This window comes from Periplaneta americana, chromosome 14 (genome assembly GCF_040183065.1).
Source record: "Periplaneta americana isolate PAMFEO1 chromosome 14, P.americana_PAMFEO1_priV1, whole genome shotgun sequence".
NCBI classification, from domain to species: Eukaryota; Metazoa; Arthropoda; class Insecta; order Blattodea; family Blattidae; genus Periplaneta; species Periplaneta americana.
This window is the reverse complement of record NC_091130.1, coordinates 89,493,828-89,519,268: the sequence shown is the minus strand read 5'-3', so window position 1 is coordinate 89,519,268 and position 25,441 is coordinate 89,493,828. Positions and strand designations below refer to the sequence as shown.

Sequence of the window (25,441 nt, the reverse complement as noted above, 5' to 3'; positions counted from 1 at the left end):
ATGCACATATCTTTAACCAGAAGAAGGCACATAGCAGAGAAAAGACCGCACTTTGTTTTAAATCTGCACTACTTTAATGGCAGGAAACCTCTGATCTCCTCACTCTTTCATGTCCTTAATTAGTGCCTTGCTAACAATTTGTGCATCTAAAATAATCTATTTCAAACAGATGCTTGTTCTTTTTATAGTGTGGTGTTTTTGACCGCGTGTACTCTCTCATGTTACAAAATGAAAATGCATTGTACTTAACTCGCAAAATTGTTATGGTGTGACTTCCCCACTCCATCATACCTTAATTAGAGCATTGTTGACATTTTGTGTACTTGCAACACTCACAGGTGTGCACTTATAATTACGTGTTTGTTCTTTCTGTGTTGTTGGACAATCCTCACGATATATAAATAACAGCTTACTATTCTGTTTTGCGTTTTATATGTAGAACGATTCTGCATTATTCATACAATATTGAATATTATTGGTATAACTTTATTAGTTATATTAAAATTACTTCCGTAATATTAAAATGGATTTATTGTGAAATGTGTGTGTGCATAATGCTCAATATTTAACAGTAAAGTCCTTCTCCTTCTTGCTTCCCAATATTTAGATGTAAGGACCATAAAATTTTCCAGAGATTCACAGATTTTTAGATGTTCCATGTCCATGGCATCTTCTTTATTGCACAATAAACATTTAGCAGAATCCAATACACCAATTCGATGTAAGATGTTTTCTAAGACAGTCATGACTGATAAATCAATGGATTTATTGTGAAATGTAAAACATATTAGTTCATATTTTCTACATATAATGTAATATTCATTTCTGCAGAATTTTTCTTGTTGTGTTACTTTATTTTTATAAAAGCACTATGATATTTTTCCCATTTGTATAGCCATTGTGTTGCTGCAATTTAGATTATAGCATTAAAAAGAATTAAATAAGCTTACTGTAATTAACTTTTGAAACAGAAAAAAATGTAATGCGAAAATGTAATAAAATGTTCCAAGGTTGTATTATAAAAAATTTAAAATAAAAATAATATCACGAGACAAAATAAGCAAAAATCAGTAAGTTGACATATTCTCAATAGCGCAGTCTTTTTTGACAGCATGCGCCTCCTATGTTATAATATGTATGCGCCTTCTCCTGAGTTAATAATTTACTTCAATGCAGTGGCGGCTGGTAGTTTGAAAATATGGTGGTGCACAATGAATATCGAAGAGGAGTTAAACATACTTTACTTTAAAGTTTAAAACCGTGAATACCTGAGGGCGAACACATATAAAGCTAATTTATATGCAATTAATAAGTAAAATGACTAAATACAAGCATACCTATTTATACAGAAAGTCCAAAAGTGGAAAGGGTCGTAGGCGGAGCTGTCTATATTGCGATTTACCCTCATGAAAGACATTTGAGCAAAGAATCGTCAACAGAATGCTACCAAGTACCAAGTGCAACATTTTCGTTCATAAAATTCAAATGCAGATTTCGTAGGCTGTCGGGAGATAGCAGCACTTATTGTCAGAATGACAACTCTTAGAACTTTAGAGCAAAATACAAGCTCCTTTATGTATTGTGCCGTTTGTGTGCATGTAGACTGAGAAAGTAATATGCGAAATATGCGACTGTTCGTTGCACAAGCCGAATGAATACATTTTTCATGCTTATTACTTCAGACAAATGACTAGTTGAAACAGATACTTTCCCAGTGAATTTAGTTTCTTCTGCACTGACGTTGGTATCCAGGCCAGGGAGTGCGGCAAACCGTACCAATGAGGAAAGCAGTAGACCACGCCTCTAACCCCCCTGCCCCCGCACTAGCCTAAGATCTCTATAAACTACCTTCCATAGGTTTTCAACATCTGTGCAAACCAAGAGGCTCGGAGGCTCCTGCAGACGTACAAAACAAGACGCCAGCTGCAGATAGTCATGAATGAAAATTGTAAAATAAAATTATATTTTTAATAGTAACAAAGCCAGGAGATTAGCAACATTACTGAGGGGTGTACAAACCTGCAACATTATTCTTTATTTTTTTAGAGCAATTTTCTTTCAAAATTACAGTTGAAGTTCATTTGTGTTAATAAAAAGATAAAATCGTCAGCCTGAAAAGTTGCTATCCAGTCTATAGACTATCTTGAAGTTCCAATGTTCGAAAAAAAAAAAAAAGCTATAACAGATCATAAGTGCACTGTTTTTACCTAGGCTATTTAAGCTTTACTGTACAATTTGAAACCTTAAGGGAAATGTTGGTTACTCTAGGCATAGTACCTGCAATAGTAGAACTGTGGGTATGGTAATAAGAAGTCATAGTCCAGTGTATTTGAAGAAAAAAGAAAATGTGCATGAAAACATTACGATTATTAATAAGAAACTGACCAAAAATAAATACTAAAGTTCATGTATTCAATTCGAAGTTAATTGTACAGTAGCAGTAGTGCTAGTATGAGTATTATGACGTAGCAGCAGTTAATTACATAAACTAGGCTACTGTTTTTGTGCAGTTGATAATTGGGGCATTTATGGCGAATTTTCTATATCTCGAATTTTCGGTAACTCGAAGCACTATACATTTCCCAAAGCACTTTGACATATCGAAGTTCGACTGTACTGTATAGTTTGAAGAAAATCTGTTACATAGGAGAAAAGTTCACAATTTGGTCTAAATTCACCTCCTATAATGGAGTAGTTTCTTTTACAGAAATTTATTTTATTTATTTATTTATTTATTTAATAATAACATATACATAAAAACGTTACATTAAAATACCCCGAAAGAGCAAAGCTCGTGTTCGGGGACAGTTCCGTTACATAGATACACATACTTTGTAGACAAAATACTTAAGAAAAAAGCTCACATAAAGATTGTAATAAAATTAGTAAATAATAATACTAATAATAACTGAGTGAAAAAAGAGACGATGTTTAGATTGATGGATTAATATTAAATTATTATTAGTAGTATAATTAGTGCAGGTCATGTTGACATAGTAACCAAGATAAAATAGAAAAATACACTTAGGATAGAAATAAACTTGTTTTACAATACATGGTACATAATATATATACAGGGAAGTCTGTCATATAAATTTTTTAATTCTGGATCTGAAAATTTCATTGCTTAAAGTAGTCAATTCTGGATGAAATTTTATTATCGAATTATATAGCCGTGGACCATAATTTGTACTGTGTAGTAAAGCAGCAGATGTGAAATATTTAGGTTCAACTAATTTAAGAATTTCATTTCGTCTCGTATTATGAGCATGTGGCTGAGCTACAAATTTCGTTCTATTTTTATGATAGAATTTCATTAAAGAGTATTCATAAATTTGGTCAATTCTAAAAACATTCAATTCAGAATGGATCAAATTTGTTGGATAATCCAGTCGCCTTTTCAAATGTAATGTAATGTAATGTAATGTAATGAAATGTAATGAGAGTTTGTATACAAAACAAATGTTACCTGTAACTACTGTGTAAAATTTGATGAAAATAGTATGTTAGGAGAAAAGTTGATAATCGTCTAAATTTACCCTCTACAACGGGGTAGTTTCTTTTACACAATAATACGAGGCGCATCCAGAAAGTAAGTTTCCCTATTTAAAAAAAAAAAAAAAAGAACACATACTTTCAGGAAAACATTTATTGGAAACAGGTACAGGAATGTTTCAGCTATTTTTCAACATAGCCACCATCAGAATTGAGACACTTGTCGTATCGTGGGATCAACTTTTGTATCCCTCTGTCGTAGAACTCTGCCACCTGTGAATGGAACCAGCGTGTGACAGACGTCTTCAGCTCTTCGTCGTTGCCAAAACGCTCACCGGAGAACAGGAATTTCTTGAGGTGCAAGAAAACGTGAAAATCGCTGGAAGCAAGATCAGGACTGTAGGGTGGATGATCAAACAACTCTCAGCCAAATTCCGTCAAAACAGCTGCTGTGCGCCAAGCCGTATGTGGACGAGCATTGTCATGGAGGAGCACAACACCTGCAGTAAGCATTCCACGCCTCTTGTTTTGAATGGCACGTCGCAATTTTCGCAGTGTTTCACAGTAACGGTCAGCGTTCACTGTTTCACCTCTTGGAAGGAAGTCAATGAGCAGAATGCCCTTCCTGTCCCAGAACACCGTGCACGTCACTTTCCGTACCGACAGCGTCTGTTTGAATTTCGTCCTGACCGGAGCTCTTCAACGTCTTGATATCTAGTGTTAACTTGCATAAAAATGACGTCACGTATTTCAAAAATAATTGTGTGTACTTCTGAAAAAGTTCACCTTCTGACAGCTTAACATATTTCCGCCCTGAAAATTCACCGCTTTCTTTAACTTAAAAAAAACTGACAGAAACTTCATCTGTTTTCACAAAATCCATCCGAGTTCCATGCCGATTTTTTTTATTCCAACTAACAAACAGGGCCAACAAAACAATTTTTCAAAATAAGAACTACCACACAGCCACTGATATTCACTGTACCACGCACTTTTAAAATGTTTGGTGTAAGATCTCGCACCTTTCCTTTTCAGCTTTTTTTGCCGATATATTAATAACAAGTGTTGGTTTCCCCGCTAACAATTCTTTTTATTTTACTCGGTTATTTAACGACGCTGTATCAACTACGAGGTTATTTAGCGTCGATGAGATTGTTGATAGCGAGATGAGGCCAAGGATTCACCACAGATTACCTGACATTCACCTTACAGTTGGGGAAAACCTCGAAAACCAGGTAATCAGCCCAAGCGGGGATAGAACCCACGCCCGAGCGCAACTTCAGACCAGTAGGCAAGTGCCTCAACCGACTGAGCCACGCCGGTGGTTTCCTGGTAACAATAAATCTCTTTCATCACCTTCAGTCCATCGCGAAAATGGTGTCTGTAGTACGCTACACACTATATCGTTTTTAGGATACATTCCTCGTTGTTAATAAAAGTATTTGAGTCATCACTTTTAAAAACAATTATAAAACTATCACTAAAATAAATAACTGCTTAGTTAACTTAATCTTCTAATATATCGTTTTAGCAACAAGACATAACACAGTCACTCTATTCACACGTCTCACAAACTGAAATTAACAGGTACAAAGAAGTGTGAACACTGTAAAAGACAAGGAAATTTATCTCATTGTATTCGCGTGCCGTTATTTTCCTTTAAAAAGAGACAAGCCAGGAGAGTATATAGTGTTTGCAGCTACAAGAGAAATGTTTTGTCAGCGATTCAAGTACCCTCGCAAACAGGCTCTATAGAAATCTTACAAGGGTTCGTTGCCATGGTTACCCGTAAACAAATCCGCAAATTGAGGAGCTCTACCTCTGAAAGAGGGATATAGCTGCAATTATCACCCTTCCCCACTCTGCACCAGCCAGTAGTGACAATGGGATTAGTGTTCCATAATGCAGAATACCTAAGTGCAGAACATATCACAAAACAACGTAAAAGACAAAAATGAAGTGAAATAAAATAAAATATTAAAATACTTGTAAATAAGTGAAGTTGCGCTTAGTAAACAGGTGAAGCGCCGCTTTACGAGCTTCACGCAAAAAACCACCCCTGCGATGAAGTAACACATGGTTCTGAAAATCGTCCAAACAATTAATACGTTTTGCGTTATTTTCCAGTAGAGGTAAATATTGGTATACCACCTATTTGAATTGTCTCTCTGCCCCGTCCGAGAATACGAGATAACGTACGCACTTCTAAACCATACACCTCTGCAGTTAGATTCTTTGTTTGTAAAAACCTGACACGCACTGCACCATAAGCTAGTCCTTTAGAAAAAAGTATAATTATACAGAAAATACAATACTCCTCGCCTGTGAGTGTAGGAATATTCTTTCACGTATAACAGATGAAACACCAGAGTCACTTGCAATCCCTTCAAGAGACATTGTTACGGTAAGTTACACCACAAGAGAAAACAGTCCATGTCTGAACTGAAAATAAACCGAATCTATCTTCGTTTACAGAGCACAGAGGAACTTCAGAGCAAAATAAATTGTATATTGTAGATTGAATATCTCAGTTTAGTCTTAAAGTGATAACATGGAGCCAGTTGACATATAATTGCCATTCTTGTAGGGTTGAATTCAGAATTCGTAGCTCTATCGAATGGCACAGCTTAAAATTCATTCCTAGCCATAAATATTGTGCGCGCAAGATAGAAACTAATATGCGACACTTCAGCGAGACTTCACGATGATTTAACTGGGCAACACCGCTTCACTGTTACTGGCTAGTCGAGATAGACTGGTCTGAACTAGCTCCGTCTTATATGCCTTCTTATTCTGAAAGCGCTTTAATTAGCTTAGCTAATCTAATCATTTGGACAAGGAATAATCATCACCTTACTAAACCCTCTTTCTCATTGAATTAGGGACTAAGCTAAGCCAAACTAACTCAATGGCTTGTGCAAGGAATAACCAACACCTTACCAAACCCTCACTGCCACTGAGCTAGAAACTAAGCTAAGCCAAGGTAACCTAATCATTTGCACAAAGAATAACCATCACCTTACCAAATCCTCATTGTCCCTGAACTAGGGACTAAGATAAGCCAAGGTAACCTAATCATTCCCAAAAGGAATAACCAAAGCCTTATCAAATCCCCTCTGTCACTGAATTAGGGACTAAGCTAAGCCAAACTAACTCAATGGCTTGTGCAAGAAATAACCAACACCTTACCAAACCCTCATTGTCACTGAACTAGAAACTAAGCTAAGCCAAGGTAACCTAATCATTTGCGCAAAGAATAACCATCACCTTACCAAACCATCATTGTCCCTGAACTAGGGACTAAGATAAGCTGAGGTAACCTAATCATTTCCAAAAGGAATAACCAAAGCCTTATCAAATCCCCTCTGTCACTGAATTAGGGACTCAGCTCAACCAAGGAAACCTAATCGTTTGCATAATGAATAACTATCACTTTATCAAACCAATGTCCTCTTTGTCACAAAACTAGGAACTATGCAAAGTCAAGCTAACCCAATTGTTTGCACAAGGAATAACCATCGCCTACTTAATGTTTGCTTTTCAAATTAAGTTAAGTTTATGTGCTGGTAATAGTTACAAAATGGAAAGTCGCATTTCATTAGTTATTTTATCAGTGTGTAAACATGGACAATGATTCAGTTAATGTCTCAAGTTTTATTGCGCATGTATTCTTCATCCAAATAAATAATTACGAGGATGTTTGTAAATTGCCGTAATAAACTACAGGTTACAAGATCAAGTATTACCGGTACTGGAGTTTTTAAGTGGACGACGTGCTTGCACATGCAACTTGACTGCCTGGTTACATGACTTCTATTTGGTCAAATTGGGCAGAACAAAACATGAACCACTTTATCAAATACACTAATATTTACAATTTAATTTACTGACACTATGTATACTAGAATACACTATTTTTACTATTTAAACTATCATAAAGAATGTAGGTCTACAATGATCACATATTATTTATACTTTTATGTACAGTGGTGAGTAATGTAATGCAAGGTATTTCATTTAATAATACTATAGCCTAGGTACTTATTTTATAAATAATATATAATAGTGTAAATATGTTCGACCAATGTAAGCCTACTTCCTTTAAATAGTGGAAATAGTTAAAATAGTCATACATAGTGTAAAAGGGCTCTCCGATATTGACTACTTTTAAAGGTTGATTGTCAAAAAAAACTGTTTTTCGTCTCTAGAATATGATCTTTCTTCAAATATTACTTTTGTAGAATATAATTTTTATTTTTAATATATCAATTTTCCTTCATTGTGTTAATCATTCCTTTAATCCAAAATATCTTATTTAATATTAAACTGTAATTGTTTAACTCTTAAACTTACATATATCTAAACACATCTACATTATTTTGTTCTTACTATTATTATGATTATGATTATTATTATTATTATTATTATTATTATTATTATTCCACTGTTTTCTATATTGGTGTTATTTGTAATATTTGCTATATATTTTTATATCAGCTGAGTGGAAGAGAAGGCCTTAACTCTGCCAGTAAAAATAAATCAATCAAATAAATGAATAAAGAATTTAAATTGTAGGAAAAATCATTGTAATGTCATTCTTTATCACTAGAATGCATTGTGAATAGTTTACGGTGTCTAGTTTTGAATCATGAATAGAACGTCAATTGCACATAAGATGTAAATGTTCCCTAAGGCCGGGTGCACACAGAATCAGACGCGACGCTGCGTTTTGCTTTACAACGCCTCGCGACAGCTTAAAACTGTCTGCTCGCGACAACTGATTTGCTGGCTGTGGGATTGGAAAACTGGCCTAGGCTAGAAAATGGCGTCAATAATAGAGGACTGTCTATATGAAAAATTCTATTGTATTTGCTTATTATTTCCTAGGGACGCAAGCTCTTAAAAATCTATACGATTGAAAGAGTCTTAAAATTAAAATGTACTGCACAAACGTAATTTTTTTATGTTTATGACTACTTCACGACTCACAATAAAGAAAAATAATATATTAAATCAATGATGAGTGATAGTATAGAGCAGAGAATTAGGCTTACTACAAATTACACTGGTCAACAGTCATTTTGCGCCAGACATAAAACTAACAAATTCTTACTAATTTCGACCTCCTGAATTAAAAAATAACAAGCAAAATGTTCCATCACTTCGGGTTTTCGAGATGCACAATATATTTAATTTTCTATGCATTTTATTTAAAAAATCACCGTATTTCGTGTGTAACTATTTTGTTTTACAAATGTGAAGACCCATTATGTGAAAACAATATTAGTATAAGTAGGGCACCATGTTAGAAGCACTTGTAGAAAGGGAAATTATTTTATTGCCCTTCTACGAGTCTATTTCGAGGGAGTGAAACAGGTTCGCGGTATCAATGCACTTAAGTTTACCTGATTTTACTTGAGATGTGCATTTCTTTCACGGTGAGCTTTAATTACATTACTGTAGTTTATATTTTGCAATATATCACCATGTCAAAACCACTTCTAGAAGCGGAAATTATTTTATTGCCCTTTTCGGTTCCATTTGGAAGGGAAGAAACAGGTTCATCATATGAAAACGCTTCAGTTTACCAGGATATTTCTGTGGTGTTAGTATTCTGTGTAAGACGTGTATTTCTTTAAAGTGTGCTTTAATGATAATATTCAAAGTACGAATGGTTTATATGTGCGGATTTGAAGGTTGTAGCATTGCTTTTTGGAATGCAATTAGGCTACACAAAATTTTGCTGCTTTCTGTACGAATTGGACAGTCATGCTCGAGATATTTTATTTTTATTTTATTTTATTGGGTTATTTTACGACGCTGTATCAACATCTAGGTTATTTAGCGTCTGAATGAAATGAGGGTGATAATGCCGGTGAAATGAGTCCGGGGTCCAGCACCGAAAGTTACCCAGCATTTGCTCGTATTGGGTTGAGGGAAAACCCCGGAAAAAACCTCAACCAGGTAACTTGCCCCGAATGGGATTCGAACCCGGGCCACCTGGTTTCGCGGCCAGACGCGCTGACCGTTACTCCACAGATGTGGACTCGTGCTCGAGATAAGCATTATAAAATAAAACGACAATCACTAGAGCCAAGGAAGAAAAATATTATACATCAACCTCTTGTACCTCAAAGCGAAGTAATTTTACCCCTTTTACACAATAAGTTAGGGTTAATGAAGAATTTTGTTAAAGGGATAAATTATAAAACTGAAGCATTTAAAAATATCCAGGAAAAATTTCCTGCTATTATTAATCCGTGGCGCTACACCCCGTGAAGAGCCCAGACCGACCAGCAGGCTGCTGGCCTCACGTCCACATGCGAAAACAGAGGTGGACGATTATCCAACTAGAATGGAGGTATTGTGTGGTTAGCACGATGATCCCCCCAGTCGTTATAACCGGCTTTCGCTACCTATCGTACCTCCCCAAGTGCATCACGATGCTAGGTGGGCACTGGTCCCATACACTGGCCGAAATTTCATGAGAAAATTTCTTCCCCCATGAGGACTCAGACCAGCGCGCATTCCTTAACATTTCCTGCTATTAGTGATTCAAAAATGAAAGAAGGAGTTCTCAATGGACCACAGATTAGAGAAATAATGGACAATCACTTCGAATCTCTGCTGGAAGGAAAAGAGACAGCCGTCTGGATTGCATTCAAGGAGGTTGAATTAATTTTCTGGATAACTGTAGAAGTGAGAACTATGAAGAACTAGTGAAAAATTTACTGTTGGTGTATTAAACTAGGGGTTGTAAAATTTCCCTGAAAATTCACTTCCTTCACTCACATCTTGACTTTTTTTCCCGAGAACTGTGCAATTTCAGTGATGAGCATGATGAGCGCTTCCATCAAGAAATTTCAACTATGGAAAAAAGATACCAAGGACAATGGCGTACCAATATGCTAGCAGACTATTATTGGACTTTTGCTCGTGATGTACCTGATGCTCAGTGTAAAAGAAAATGCAGAAAAAGAAAGCTGTAATCTTCTGAACAGTGAATATTTAGCCTTATTGTCATTATATAAAACAATATTTTGAATAGATATAAATTCCAAAATTTCTCAAAAACTGTAACCAACAACTGTTTTTATTGTCATATTCGTATTCAGGAGGCTCAAATTATATAGAGAAAATATATCACATGCCTAGCGCAAAAAAATGTTAACATTTGTTACGCAGTGTTATTATTATAAATTATTATTCACCTGGTGCTTTCATCTCATTTGCAATTTTTCACATATTTTCAGAAACCACATTATTCTCGTGACATTGTTTCAAAGACTACAGAACGTATCTTTCCTGTACTAAAACAACTAATTTATCCGCATCGAGCTCCATTATGAATAATGTGCACTACACAACAATAGTATTTTTTGTAGATAATGAAAGCGTGCAATCATAGCCACTACTAAAGCATGCGCAGTACACTGCAGCTATCAGACTGTCTCCTCGCGACGAACTTCTAGCAGTCATTCTATGTTCTCTCTTCGTGTCTCCTTGTGTCTGCTCGTGACCGTCGCGCCGCGTCTGATTCTGTGTGTATCGCATCATAAGAAATCAATGGGCGACAAGTACCATGAGACAAAATGTCGCGTCGCACCGCGTCTGATTCTGTGTGCACCCGGCCTAATAATACACGCACGAAACATGTCACACCCCAGTATAGACTATGAACAACTAACCTGTATGCCCTGGGACAGAATTCGGTCCCTAATTATAACACTACTTACATTATTTAGACTACTTATTAAATATAGAAACCGAGAGTAATAATTAACAACAGTAGTTGAATGTCAATCTTATTTCGGCTAATTTTTCTGAATTAATCTCTGATTGGATTTTTTTCCGTGATTTTCCCCAGCCATAAGGCAAATGTCAGGTAATCTATGGCGAATTCTCGGCCTCACCTCATGTGGTCAAAAAATTGTGTAACTCTTGACATGTTCAACATCTTAAAGTTTCAATGATCATGTAAGATCTATGAATACAATAAGAAAATTAAAGTTAAAACCTCGCCATATTCCATGTAGACCTCGAAAAACGATGTAAAATTCTCCAGAAATTTCTAATGAAGGGCAGTGTACAAAGCATAACAGCAGGTCAATGCATACAGTAATGGCTCAAGTCATTATAAGGATTCTAGACTTTACCCAAGTAGAATATTCATTGGTGATATACCCAGGGTACTTCCTTCCTCATTTAGGCTGGTGCAGCATTATTCTTGCTGGAACTCCATAATCATGTCAAACAAATTGCCATTATCTGAGAACGGCGCTAGATAATTCTTGAATGCTATTCCAGAGACATTACTATCTATACTTTATGAAGTAAAAGATAATTGGGAGTTTTTTTTTGCATAAAACTTATGTTGGCAGCACTGTGAATTGAAGATATTTGGAAGTGAAGAGACGTACTGATTTTCTGCAACTTTTGACAATCATTATCAGACTTTACACCACAGGAAAAGGTTAGCCTGCCAAAGATTCATGTTTTCAGTATTATATTCAACAGGCCCACTATACAAGCTCACTTAATCCAGAACAGCGAATATCCAGTACCATTTCACATCCCCCAAATAATCCAAACTTTCACAGAATATTATCATAACCCACACTATTCAATTTTTCCACGTTTCACATTATATTGTGTCAGTATGAGATTTTCCAAAAGAGTATAGTCACAGACACCACAACTTTCAACAAACAGGAGATAAATACATGACGATTTTGAGAATTCATAGCTGACATAGAAGAACAGAAATCTACATCAGCTTTGGGCATAAAGGGGAAGGGAAAAGGAAAAGAGATGCCCCCACTCATGTCCTTTTCACTTATGCTACTTTAGAAACACAGAGTAAGACACTGTGCATCGGTGGTCAGTGGTGGATTTTTAGGTGACCAGCGAGAGCCAAAAGCTATAATGTCTGCCCTATACAATTCATCACTCAGCAATATTTGTCTACCTGTCTACTCGTATCAGTTCAAAACATTACTGTCTCTACCAGAGAAAAGGGAGTGGGGAGTTAAGGAGTAGCCTACAGTAACTTGAGTGACTTACTGTAGTAATGTCCAGGTCTGATTTATATCGATTACACCCAAGTTTTGGTCATTTTTTAAGATCACTTCATTTATAAATTCTGCTGATTTCTGAATTTCTTCCTAAGGTAAATCACTATCTTCAACTCAAATAAAAACTGATTTGTCCCTTCCAAACTATTTTCCAAATTTTCTAAATAAGAAATGCATCTGTCATAGAAAGTGGTTAATTTTTTTTCGAACAACTTTTAATGTTCTGATTTCTTCATTAACCAGAGCAGTGAATTTCTATTTTGCTGTGTGTGGAATCATGATTTTTCCTAGCAAGTAGTATTTTTTTTTTAGAAGTCATTATATTACATCTGTGTTATAGAGATAGGCTATAATTTCTGATTTACTCACTTAGGTACTTACAAAATGGCTTTTAGAGAAGCCGGAGATTCATTGCTGCCCTCACATAAGCCCACCATCGGTCTCTATCCTGAGTAAGATTAATCCAATCCCTACCATCATATCCCACTTCTCTCAAATTCATTTTAATATTATCCTTCCATCTATGTCTCAGCCTCCCCAAAGGTCTTTTTCCATATGGCTTCCCAACTAACACACTATATGCATTTCTGGATTCGCCCACACTGCTACATGCCCTGCCTATCTCAAACATCTGGATTTAGTGTTCCTAATTATGTCAGGTGAAGAATACAATGCGTACAGTTCTGTGTTGTGTAACTTTCTCTATTCTCCTGTAACTTCATCCTTCTTAGCCCCAAATATTTTCCTCAACATCTTATTCTCACAACACCCTTAGTCTCTGTTCCTCTCTCAAAGTGAGAGTCCAAGTTTCACAATCATACAGAACAACCGGTAATAAAACTGTTACTCATAAATAATAATAAACTAAAACTAATCCCATGTAAACTGTAAAAATACGGACATTTTTAGAGTTTTCTCATAAATCACATGAGTAGTTCCTAAAAGGTTAATTTGGCAATCTCTTCAGTGTAGATAACTAGTACCAGATACCACCAAAGAGGGTAAAATCACACTGCCATGTACAATAATAATAATAATAATAATAATAATAATAATAATAATAATAATAATAATAATAATATAATAGTATTAACACTAACAATGTCTTGCTCATTTACTTGTTTACCGCATCTTCTTTATGTTGGGAAGTGTTTTCTAAATGGTTCAATAATTTGTGAGAGAAACCTGTATTTTCTTTACGAAAGAAATTAATTAAAATATGAACTGGCATTTCTATCAATCACCCAAGTGCATGTATCACACTGTATGATGTATTTATTTACACTTATCTGACCATAATCTTGAATTGTAATCACAATGCAATGCAACACATAAAATAACTGTTATGTATAAATACTGATATTAATTAATTATGTTCAAATTTCATTAACTTCCAGTAATTGCCTCAGAAATGTGGAATAATTTTAATTTTATAAAATTTCACTACTGTCAACGGCTGTTACTGCTGCCAACATAACAGTTAGAAAATCACCACCAGTTGTAGTATAGGCTATCTCCGTACCAAAATTCGAAATGAAGTTGGCAAAAGAAAATTTAACTTTAAAACTAGAAAATCACCATAATCCATGGGGATTATGTAGTAATGGGGGAAAATTGGTAAGTTGATCCAGACTATATGGTACAGACATGGACATGATGGTAAAAATACAAACTGTCCATACTAAATATGGACATATGGTAACCCTAATTTTTTGGCTCTGGATTCATTTTAATTCCTCCAATATTGATGTGTGTTAATGCAAATTTTCTTGAATGGTGAGAGTTGTGTGGCAGCACAAGTATATCATTTCCAACATTTTCTATGACAATGGTAGGTGGTTACTGTAATTGTAATCTGCATGAGCAATCTATGTGCTTCACTTAAGGAGCTATGAATAACTGACTCTGCTGGCAATCAGTGTTCGTCCAACTGCTACACGAATCCTGGATTAACATTTATTTGAACGCTTTGTATATTTAAATGAAACAAGCTTTTAATTTTGACCAAATGAAAGCCAGTTTCAGCTCATGATGAATAGCAAAAATTCTGTTCAGATTGATTTTAGTGAGAATTTCACATTTTAATACCAGGATTAGATTCAATCTGCACTTTGGGCATTTAGTCATACGTTACCAAAAATGCCTTCAGACAACGTGAAAGTTGCTTCCTATAACTGTCTACCAGTTTATATGATGCATGATAAATACTTGTAATGTTGTTGCCTTTAATAATGCTGTACTGAAAGATTTTTCAGGCCCACCATTAAACACAAATGTCAAGAAAATAAACTATTAGTCTGATAGTTGTGGGCAACATTTTAAACAAAAATAGCCTACATGCTTTCCTATATCACAGTGGTAACAGGTATTTCAATAAATTGGTACTTCACTGCCACTATACATTGAAAAGATGCTGTGAGTGGTATAGGTGGGTGTTTGAGAAGATTACAGGATATTACAGCAAGACAAATTGACTCAACCGGTATTGGAAAACCAGTTAACTATGCAGCAAAAGTGTGCCCAAGAATCTCCATACTTTATGTTTCTATTGATGTTATAGATGAATGGAAGCCAAAACTTAACAAAATATGGAACGTTGGTGTTCATAACATTCCAAACACTGTTTAACCATACATCATTCATCAATGTTCATTGCATCAGAAGATTTATAATCTTTCCATATTAACTTCAAATCAAGTGAAGTAACTGCTACTCAGCTGAAGGTGTGTGAGCAAGGAAAGCATGATGGATGATCTAAAACCTGGAACATGGATTCTAGCATAGCGTGAACCGTAAGTAATGTCATTAATAACAGGGGGATATTCTTTGACATATTTCAAACAAAAGAGATCAATAAAATGTTGCTCATTTTTGCTTCCTTTCCGAAAAAAAAATTGTTTTATATGAAATATTTCACTGATTGTTGGGAGAGCCATTGATTTAATTCCCAATATGCTCAATCAGTTTAAGAGAGCAGTGTAGTCTATTATGATAATAAATTATTGAAATAATTTTAGTCCTGCTCTTTAAATATGCAGAAATTCTTAACAAATATAACTTTTTGTTCTGCAAAGGATTTTTTTAAATGTTACGTTTGTTCAGATCAAATTTCTAAATAATTAAAGGCCAAAACTAAAATTCTTTCAATCATTTATTATCATAATACACTGCTCTCTTAATATTGAGAATTAAATCAATGGCTTTCCCAAAACACGCGATGAAATGTTTCATGTAAAACAATAAATTTTTTTCTTGAAAAGGAAGTAAAACCAAGCAAAATTGTATTAAACTTTTTTGTTTGAAATACCTAAAAAAAAAAAAACCCCTGATATTAATGACTTACTTCACACTGTATATGTTGCTCAAATCTTAACAAACATGGATGGCGCTCTTCATGTGAAATTCTTTTGATATAATGTGGCTGATAATGACAAAGGCCAGGTTAAAAGAATTCTACTAGAACCACAATTTTATAATGGGCTTAAACTAATTTTCAAGATATATGTTTTGATAATGATATCCTTTAATTTAGAAGCGTGTGTAATTTTGTAAATCATATCCGGAGTACATAGCGTCTCTCACAATTTGTATGTCATATCCATCACGAGAATAGGGCTTAAAACATTAGCCTGCTTCATAAATATTTCAAATTTAACCATTTCTGCATCATATCTAGGAAGCATATTCTACCTTTTCACACTGTAGTACAAACAAAACAAGCTGCCTTCAATAGAAGACATAGTATAGTACCAGAAAAAAGTAATAATAATAATTTATTTAATAATAATAATAATTTATTTAATCTGACAGGATTAAGGCCATAAGGCCTTCTCTTCCATCCTACCAGATAGCACATATAAATACAAAAAAGAAATACAAACACTGATGAAAATGATACAACTTAAGTTAAAGCCCTATAGAGGGTCAACAGAGTCAAAAGTACATTATAGTGCTCTCATCGAGCTAATACAAGAAAAGAAAGAAAACAGAGATAGCAATGATGTTATTTATAACTGACAATAATAATAATAATAATAATAATAATAATAATAATAATAGCAATAATAATAATAATAATAATAATAATAATAAATACATTACATATTAATTTTCAATTTTACAACAGCATAGTTACAATATTTACTATATGTCATGGGTTAAGGTGAAGTTGCGCAACCTGACATGTGTTCAACAAACAATTCCACGAACTAGAATATGATTTTTTAATTTAAATTTGAATTTTGATATTGTCCGACAGTCTCTGACGTGGTCAGGGAGAGAATTCCAGAGGCGTGGAATAGATATGCTGAAAGATGATGAGTAGAAGGATGTTCTGTGCAGAGGAATAGAGAGAAGGTAGATGTTCTGGGTTCGAGGTAGTGAAAGGTAAACAAAACGAGATGCTAGGTAAGAGGGTGTGGAGGTGTGGATGATTTTAAATAGTAATAAGAGAGAGTTGAAGAATCTTCTTTCTTTAAGTGGACTCCAAGACAACAATTCTAGTGACGGTGTTACATGATCGAATTTTCTAATGTTACAAACGAAACGAACGCAGATATTGTGAACACGCTGTAGTCTATGGGCAAGATCAGTATTTAGGTTCGTGAATAAAGAATAGCAATAATCGAAGTGGGGCATCACTAAAGTTTGGATCAGGTTCTTTTTAAGGCTGAGAGGTAAAACATTGATTAAGTGTTTGAGGGAATGAATTATGGAAAAAAGTTTTCTTACATATGTAGGTCACTTGACTTTGAAAATTTAAATTTGAATCTAAATATACCCCTAAATTTTTTACTGTCTTACTATATGTAATTGTAGTATTATTTATTTTTGTATTTGATACAGTGGCTAGATCTATTTTGTTTAATGCTCGTTGGTGGCCCATTATTATAGCTTGTGATTTGTCTGGGTTTAGTCTAAGTCCAAATTTTTGCGCCCATTGAGCTACAGATGCTAGATCTTCATTAATTCTGGTCACAGAGTCATTGATTGTACAAGTTCGGGAATGAATGTAAAGTTGTAAGTCGTCAGCGTATAGGTGGTGTTTTGAATATTTTAAGATCTTTGTTACGTCGTTTATATAAAGCGTAAAAAGTAATGGCCCAAGAACCGAGCCCTGAGGGATTCCGGCCTTGACGGTACGCCAATTGGAAGAATGACCACTGGCTGATACACATTGTTGGCGTTCGCGAAGGTAGGAATCAAACCAAGCAACGGCACTGTTAGAAAGATTGTAGTTTTTTAGTTTGCATAAAAGGAGATCCGTGTCAACTGTGTCGAAAGCTTTGCTGAAGTCTAGTAATGTCAGTAGTGTTAATTCTCCTCTGTCGCTAGCTTCTCGAGTGTCTTCAATCACTTTTAAAAGGGCAGTAGTAGTATTATGTCCTGCATGGAAACCAGATTGGTAGTCATCAAGTAAGCAATGCTCATTGAGGTAGTCAGTCAGTTGCTTATGTACTAGGCGCTCCAGTGCTTTTGACAGAGCTGGTAAGATGCTAATTGGTCTGTAGTCGTTTGGGGATTCAGGAATTTTATTTTTCGGGATAGGTCTAATGAGAGCTTGTTTCCAAAGTCGAGGATATGTAGAGGTTATGAGTGAGGCGTTAAAAATGTGGGTCAAGGTTGGTAGTATTACGTCAATAATTTTCTGGAGCAGTTTTATTCCAATCCGATCTGATCCTTCAGCTTTGGTCGAAATACGCTTTATTGCCTTCTTTACGTCATCATGTGAAAGGTACAGAAAGTGAAACTTTTCCCTCTCTGGTAGGGTAATACTGTTTAGTTCGTCAATTGTATGTTGTTTCGTTCACGCCCATTGTTTGTGTCAAAACAAAGTGGTCATTCAGTTCGTCTACTGTGAATGGTGTCCCGTCTACCTGAGTCTTTATGCGCCCTAAGCCTATTGTTCGTAAGTTCTTCCACAGGTCGGCTGAATCTGAGTCCAGTGTTATAAGTTCATGGAAAAACCTCAGTTTTGCATTTCTTATTGCCTGAGTCGTTTTGTTTCGTAACTGTCTATAATGTTGAAGATTTGCGTCAGTTTTATCATGTCTGTACTTACGATGTGCCACGTCTCTAGAATTCATTAGGGTCTTGATTTCAGTAGTCATCCACTTGAATATTCTAAGTCCCAGATACAAGCCACTGCACATGATCAGAGACCCACAACACATAATCCATTTCCAAACATGTTTGAAAAGATGTGAGGAAACTGGATTTGTTGTAAATAATAAATAAATCGAAATTTCGACTTTTGTGAAGATTGATTTGCCACTCAGAAGCAGTCTTCCAGTTCATCTCAATAGCTCAGACAGCTGAGGCATCTGTGTGCCATGTAGAAGAGAGCAGGTTCGAGCCCTATGCCCATGAGATTTTTTTTTTTTTCCTGAATAATGTTAAAATGGAGTTCTCAAAGTCCTGGGAATAAATTACTTCCCCTCAATCAAAATCCTCTAGACTGGCCACAAAGCTAGACAGTCTACAGTTTGTTCTTAACCGTTTTCTTTCCAGATTCTAAGATTAACTGTTCTCAAATGGTAATTTTCTGTGACTCATTACAATGGGCCACTCAGTCTATTATAAGCCTGGCAGTAGATTTGATGCTCAACATGTGAACAGGCTTCGAAGGTCGGGGCACATTAATGTATTATGCTGGGTTTGAATCTCTCCTGGTTGACAAGTGTCTAAGAGCACCTTTTGGAAAAGATGCATTCGCTTCCATATACCCGTAGCCACCTTTTGGAAAACGTGTTTCTCTCTACTAATTACACAAGAACGTTAGAACAGGGTATCATACAGAGGCAGTGGCAAATTGACATTTTGTGTTCATTTAATAGTTATTAATATTGATAAACGCACTTTTATTTCTATGTGGAGAGGGTGGTTTTGAGATGCTATTATTATAATACTGTACTAAGTTATGTTTCGGTACTGAGGTTATGAAATATGATCTAAGTGTTGGGCTTGTGTTGGAAATATTATGTGTATTGTAACGACCAGATCATTTTATATTTTAAGTTGCGCCAACATAGTTATAATGCTAGATTAATTACTAGGACGGATATTACTTAAGGTTAGGAATTTATGGAGGGTGTAAATTAGTGACAGGTTAGGGTTTTAGTAAATGTGTGTATTAGTTTTATATTAGCGACAGGTTAGAGGTTTTTGAAGGGTGTATATTAATGAAAGTTGGTGTTATGTGATGAAATGGAGAGTTTCTTTGTTAGATATGAGTAATGTGTGACATAGCATGTGACGTGACATTTGAATTTACGTGAAAGTTTTACCTTAAAATATTGATTTCAAGTGATTTTCGTAACATTTCTCGTAGCCAAGGGATTAGGACTATGGAGTACAGAAGTGAAGATCGGTGGTTTGTCTCGACATAGGCAAGGTAAGTAAAATTGTGTGTTAATAATAATAATAGAGTAGGCCTAGATATGTAGAGTATAATGTAGAAATAAAATTAGGTAGTAGGAGTAGAGAGGCGGGGTATTGGAAAAAAAAAAAAAAAAGAATGAGTGTAAGTGTAAGAAAGAGCGAACGGAAGGAAAGGATATATAAGAAAAAGCATGTTCACTTAAATTTTTCTACGCACTTATTTGATTTTTTTTTTTTTTTTCGAAAATGGGTAAACTTTATGCAAGATAATTTGGGGTATTTCACTGTCATATAATGTAATATTGTTTAATACTATTTTAGTAAATTTATATCTTAGCTCGAATGATTTTCTCATTGCATGTGTGAGTGAAATGTGGTGGCTCCTAAAAATAAAAGGTGCTGGTATTTGAAAATTGAGTTCTCTCTCATCCTGCTTCCAAATCACCAGATTTGAATATCACAAAAAATATGTGGGCGGAATTGAAAGAGGAGGCGTGAATTATTTAGGTGCCAGCTACCATGGAATACAAACGAGCTCTAGAGTCCAGTTCTTGACTCCTCGGTAGACCTCATCCAGAATCAGATCTATTCCTCCAAGCTCTTAAGTTGGATATGATGCCCAGAACATACAAGCCGATGGCATATGGACTGACTAATATGTTCACATGCTTGTATTATATATCTGTGTGTGTGCGTGCGCGTGTTTTTGTAATGCATGTTCCCCCCCCCCGAGAAAGAGGCACTATCTTCCAATTATTAATATTCTAGCTTTTAGGCCAGGTGAAGCTTAATAATAACCCATAGGAGTTGAGTATAAATTATTCCATTTTTTTGTCAAACAAATTGAAACATTGGTATGAGGACTTAACAAAACTCCATTTTAATGTTATTCAAGAAAGAAACTCATGGAGATAGGGCTCGAACCCACTTCCTTCCACATGATATGAAGATGCTCCAGCTAAATTACTGAGATGACATGGACCTCAGCAAGGAAATACAGACAACTAACGTTATGAAGCATCCTCCATGAGTTGGACCATTACTTTTTTACTGTCACTATACAGTCTTAGAAGAAAAGTTTTGTCGTGTCTCTTGGTAGTGGAAATGTTGGAGTTTTGACATGCGATTTACACGAGTACATTTGTGCGCTATCTTCATTGACTTCAAGTAGAGCGGCTGTAAGCCACTCGTTATGTTGCCTTCCTAACATCCTCTCCAGTAGAGCAGTCAGTAGCGGCTTGTGGTCTCCGGGGCCCATGTTAGATTCCCGACCAGGTCAATTTTTTTTTATTACTGTAACTAATTTTTATACATGTTACCTCTCTTCATTTTTATTTTTTTTATAGTGGAACTCTTAGGAGATCAATTTTCTTCCGGAAATGAAACAAAGATAAACAACCAAATTAAAGAAAAATAAAAGCAAATACACACGTGGACCTAATACTTTGTCCACAAGCCACCAGCGTCTATCACCACCCGGCATCTTTGGGACATTGAATCCACCAGATCGTGGAAATAGTTCTGGTCCTCAACGAGATCTTCCCAGGTAGCCAGAACTTGATCCCACAACTGATCTGGACTTTGAGTGGGTAGTCTCAATATTTGTCGATCCTCCTCTTTTTAAACTCAACCCATAAGTGCTCGATAATGTTCAAATCAGGTGTCTTGGGAGGCCAAGGTATGAGTTCGAACTCGGCCTTTCCACGAACCATCTTTGAACATTTATGGCAGTGTGCGCGGGAGGTGGTTACCCTGCTGGAAAGTGAAATTTCCTTAGGGATAACTAACTCAGGTTGAAAAAAGCACGTTTTCCAAAAAAAATATGCAGATAATTCGGTGCCCCAAATCAGTCATCAATGCACTCTAGCATACCAGCGCCATTGTGAGCCATCCAATCCCAGCATGACCAGCTAAATCTTCCCAATATCTGCCGTTGTTGGATATAGTGTCGATCATATCCGGTGCCGGGATCGTGATAAACATTAGCACGATTAGCCATTGGATGGGATAGTCTTTTGTTTGACATGGCTCGGTACGCCCGGTGACTTGTGGCAAGCATAGTTGGCATTGCTGTACTGTTAGAATTCTCCATTTGTTCTGCGACCTGAAATTAATTTGTACCATATTTGCACACAATTCCTATCCCAATGGGGGAGGGATCTCACCATCAAACCTGTCTAACCTTATCACCGACTGTGGGGCTACTCGTCATTGACCTTTTCATCATCAAACCCTAGCTAACCTGGGTCTATATGACTACAGGATATCGGTAGTGTGTTTATGAGAACATATGTTGGCTAGATTGAAGAATGGGGTGATGTCATGTGGTCGACGTATGTGAGAAGGTTAGTGGGTTAGTTGAGGTGATATCTCAGTGAGTTTTATTTACTCGTCGTGTTGGTTTACGTCGGCCATGTTTGACGTCAGTATCGTTTGTCAACCTTGACGAAAATTAAGCGATATCCTATAATAAAAGAATCCCGCTAACCTTATCACCGACAGTGGGGCTACTCATCATTAACCTTTTCATCCTCAATCCCTAGCTAACCCTATCACCGAGTCTGACAGTAGGGCTGTGGTAGGGCTATTTACCAGTATGCTATCTCACCAAATGAAAATGAGAGGCGATATAACTTTATAAATATACACGCGATACAAATTAAGTATATAAGGTAAAACTACAGTTAACGATCTTCCAACAACATCATGCACCATAAAGTTTTAATTAGACTATGTTAAGACTATATTAAACCTGGTGACATTAAACTTATGTAATATGACACCATACCTTTCCATCGTCTTTAAAATTACCTTAACTTGGAATCTATTATGCAATAACGTAATTCGATATACCACGCAATGCTATTTAAATCCTAGAAGTGACAACTTACACTTCTGGCACACTGTCAGTGTCTACATCATCTTCGCTTTCCCCTGAAGAGCTATAGTCGGCAACTAATGATGCCATATTGCTGAACACATTATACACCACAAATCACACATAATAAACAAGTGACTTAAATTGATCAGATAATTCTTGTTCTAAGTGGTTTGATCTGTGATAGGAACTTAGTAACTGTATTATTTTGCGCTTTATCGGGTTTATTCGTCCCTATTAGGCCGGAAAAAATTCCTTCCATTCACCAAATTTTCACGTTTACACGAACAATAACATTAGAACAGGGTTACCAACGCCAGTTTGCAGAAATACACCTCAGCATAAAACCCACTAGATTTTTTTTTTTTTTTTTTTTAGATGTATATTAAAATTACATCAAGAACTGGGAATTCTTCCACTAGAACAGTACATCCATTCAATGTCAAAATCTTTCTTCAACAAACTTCCTGGTGTTCCTGGAGCTGTGACGTATAACATTGGAGCAAGATCTTGTCACCCATCTCGACTTAAAAGGAGTTTCTCCCTCAAGACATCCTTCTTAGTGATACTGACGACTCTTCATAAATTTAACATAGAAAATCATCATATTTTTGTTCACATAATTCACAAAAATGTTTAATTAATTAATTTAAATTAATTAGAGGAGCCTTTAGAGCCAACCTCAACATGATATTCTGCATGTGATATTCTATCATTTAACAGTGGTCTGTATAGCAAGTTTGCTGGTCGACCAATATTAAACATAAAAAAAAAAGATGTATATTAAGGTACGATCACACGTCGCTACTTTTGCAGCGCTGCAGTACAAAAAACTGCGCAACTCTTGTACTGCGACGTGTGAACAACGGTGCAACCCGAAAAGTAGCGACTGCCGAACCTGCTGCCCGCTACTTTTCCATGCTGCGCAGGGTTGCAGCCGCAGCATTTTCGATATCGTCATCATCATCATCATCATCATCATCATCATCATCATCATCTTCTTCTTCTTTTCTGACGTCATATTTCCCTTTGTCGGGGATATTTTGGCGTCCTTCTGCTTCCTAATTTACCGCATGTGTCGCTTGTTCACACCTAGTGTAGCGTTACCATTATTTCTATACTTAAAATTTTATTTTACATTTCTTCATATGTTGGTATAGAAGACGTCCTAATAGCATTTCATTGTTAGTTAGTGATTCCGGTATTTTCCATGGCCCATATCCAATGTATTTCCCTATATCATTAAGTAATTCGTCAATAGCATGTTTATACAGTTCACATTGAAAAAAGATGTGATTAATATCCCCTATGGTTTTTTGGCATATACATTGGGGTGATTCTCTCTGTCTAATTAAATGTAAGTATTTGGGTGTGTGTGTTGTTTTCAATTTGAGGTTTGATATGAAAGAGATAAATGCTCTATTAACATTCTTTTTCTTGTACCATGGATGTAATGGTCTCTCTGATAATCCAGGGCTCTGTTCTGTCTGGCAACGAATGTAGTCTTGTAGCGTAGTTGAGAATGCGGTATGTTGATGTTTTGTCGCTTCTTTAGCCATTTTGTCTGCTATCTCATTTCCACTTATGTTGGCGTGCCCTGGAGTCCAGATCAACTTAATAAAGTTTGTCTGTGCCAAGGTTTGGCAATGTTGTTTTATGTTTATTTCAAGCCATGAGTATCGGGTGTGAATTGAGGTGTTTGTAATTGTATGTATGGCACTTTTAGAATCAGAACAAATTAAGATTATACTATCCCTGATCTCGATGTTAGCAATTAATGCTTGTCTTATAGCAATCAATTCTGCCGTGTAGATAGAGCTTTCATTGGGTAGTTTAATTTTATCTGAAGTGTGCGTCGTTTGGTTGATCCATGCTGCCCCCACTCCGTCTTTGGATTTTGAACCATCCGTGAATATGATGTGAGTCTGTTGTGGTGAAGTATGGACGTTTGTAAGATATTCCGTGAATAGTTTGGAGGTTTGTATGTCCTGTTTATGAAAAGTAGTAATATCATGTGTAATTGTTTGGATTAGAGTGTTATATGGAATACAGTATACGGGATACCTGGGTAGTATTGGGGTCTTCTGTAATAAGTATAACACTTGAAATATCCTATATATCTGTGGTAATTGAAATTTATGTGTTTGTGGTTCTCTTTCATATAAGGTAATGACTCCTTTTATCTTGTTGTATAGTGTTGATGTGCAGTTCGTACCTACTGAAGTTAGAAATTTATAGGCCATGCGTTTTTGTCTCATATTTAGTGGAATATAGGCTATCTCTCTTAACGTGGTTTCCTTTTGTGGATTACCACTGACGCCAATGATTTTTTTTGCCACTAAGTAATGCAGTTGTTGTATCTTCTGTTTAAGTTGCTTGTTAGGTTGAGGTAGTATGGGGAGAGCATATTCGAGCACACTCCGGAATACGTTGTTATAAAAAATCTGTAAGTTTTTGGGGTGATTGCCCCACTTTTTGTGAGCTAGGTATTTGAAAAGAGTTGCTCTTTGCTGTAATTTGTGAATAATATTTTCGTAATGATTGTTTATTTTTAGGTTGTGACTCAGCGTGATTCCCAAGATCGTTATTTTGGTTTTGGCGACAATTTCTATAT

At 35.8% G+C, this 25,441-nt stretch overlaps 1 protein-coding gene across 1 annotated transcript in view; it reads right to left on the bottom strand.

Annotated features, from left to right (window-relative positions):
• LOC138713557 (uncharacterized) overlaps positions 1-23,148 on the bottom strand; it is a 49,598-nt gene extending 26,450 nt beyond the window's left edge. The window contains exon 1 of the mRNA XM_069845726.1: positions 22,841-23,148. Coding sequence (XP_069701827.1) covers positions 22,841-22,917 — 77 coding nt within the window. The 5' untranslated portion in view covers positions 22,918-23,148. The remainder of the gene's footprint in view (positions 1-22,840) is intronic.
• Positions 23,149-25,441: the final 2,293 nt, after the last annotated feature.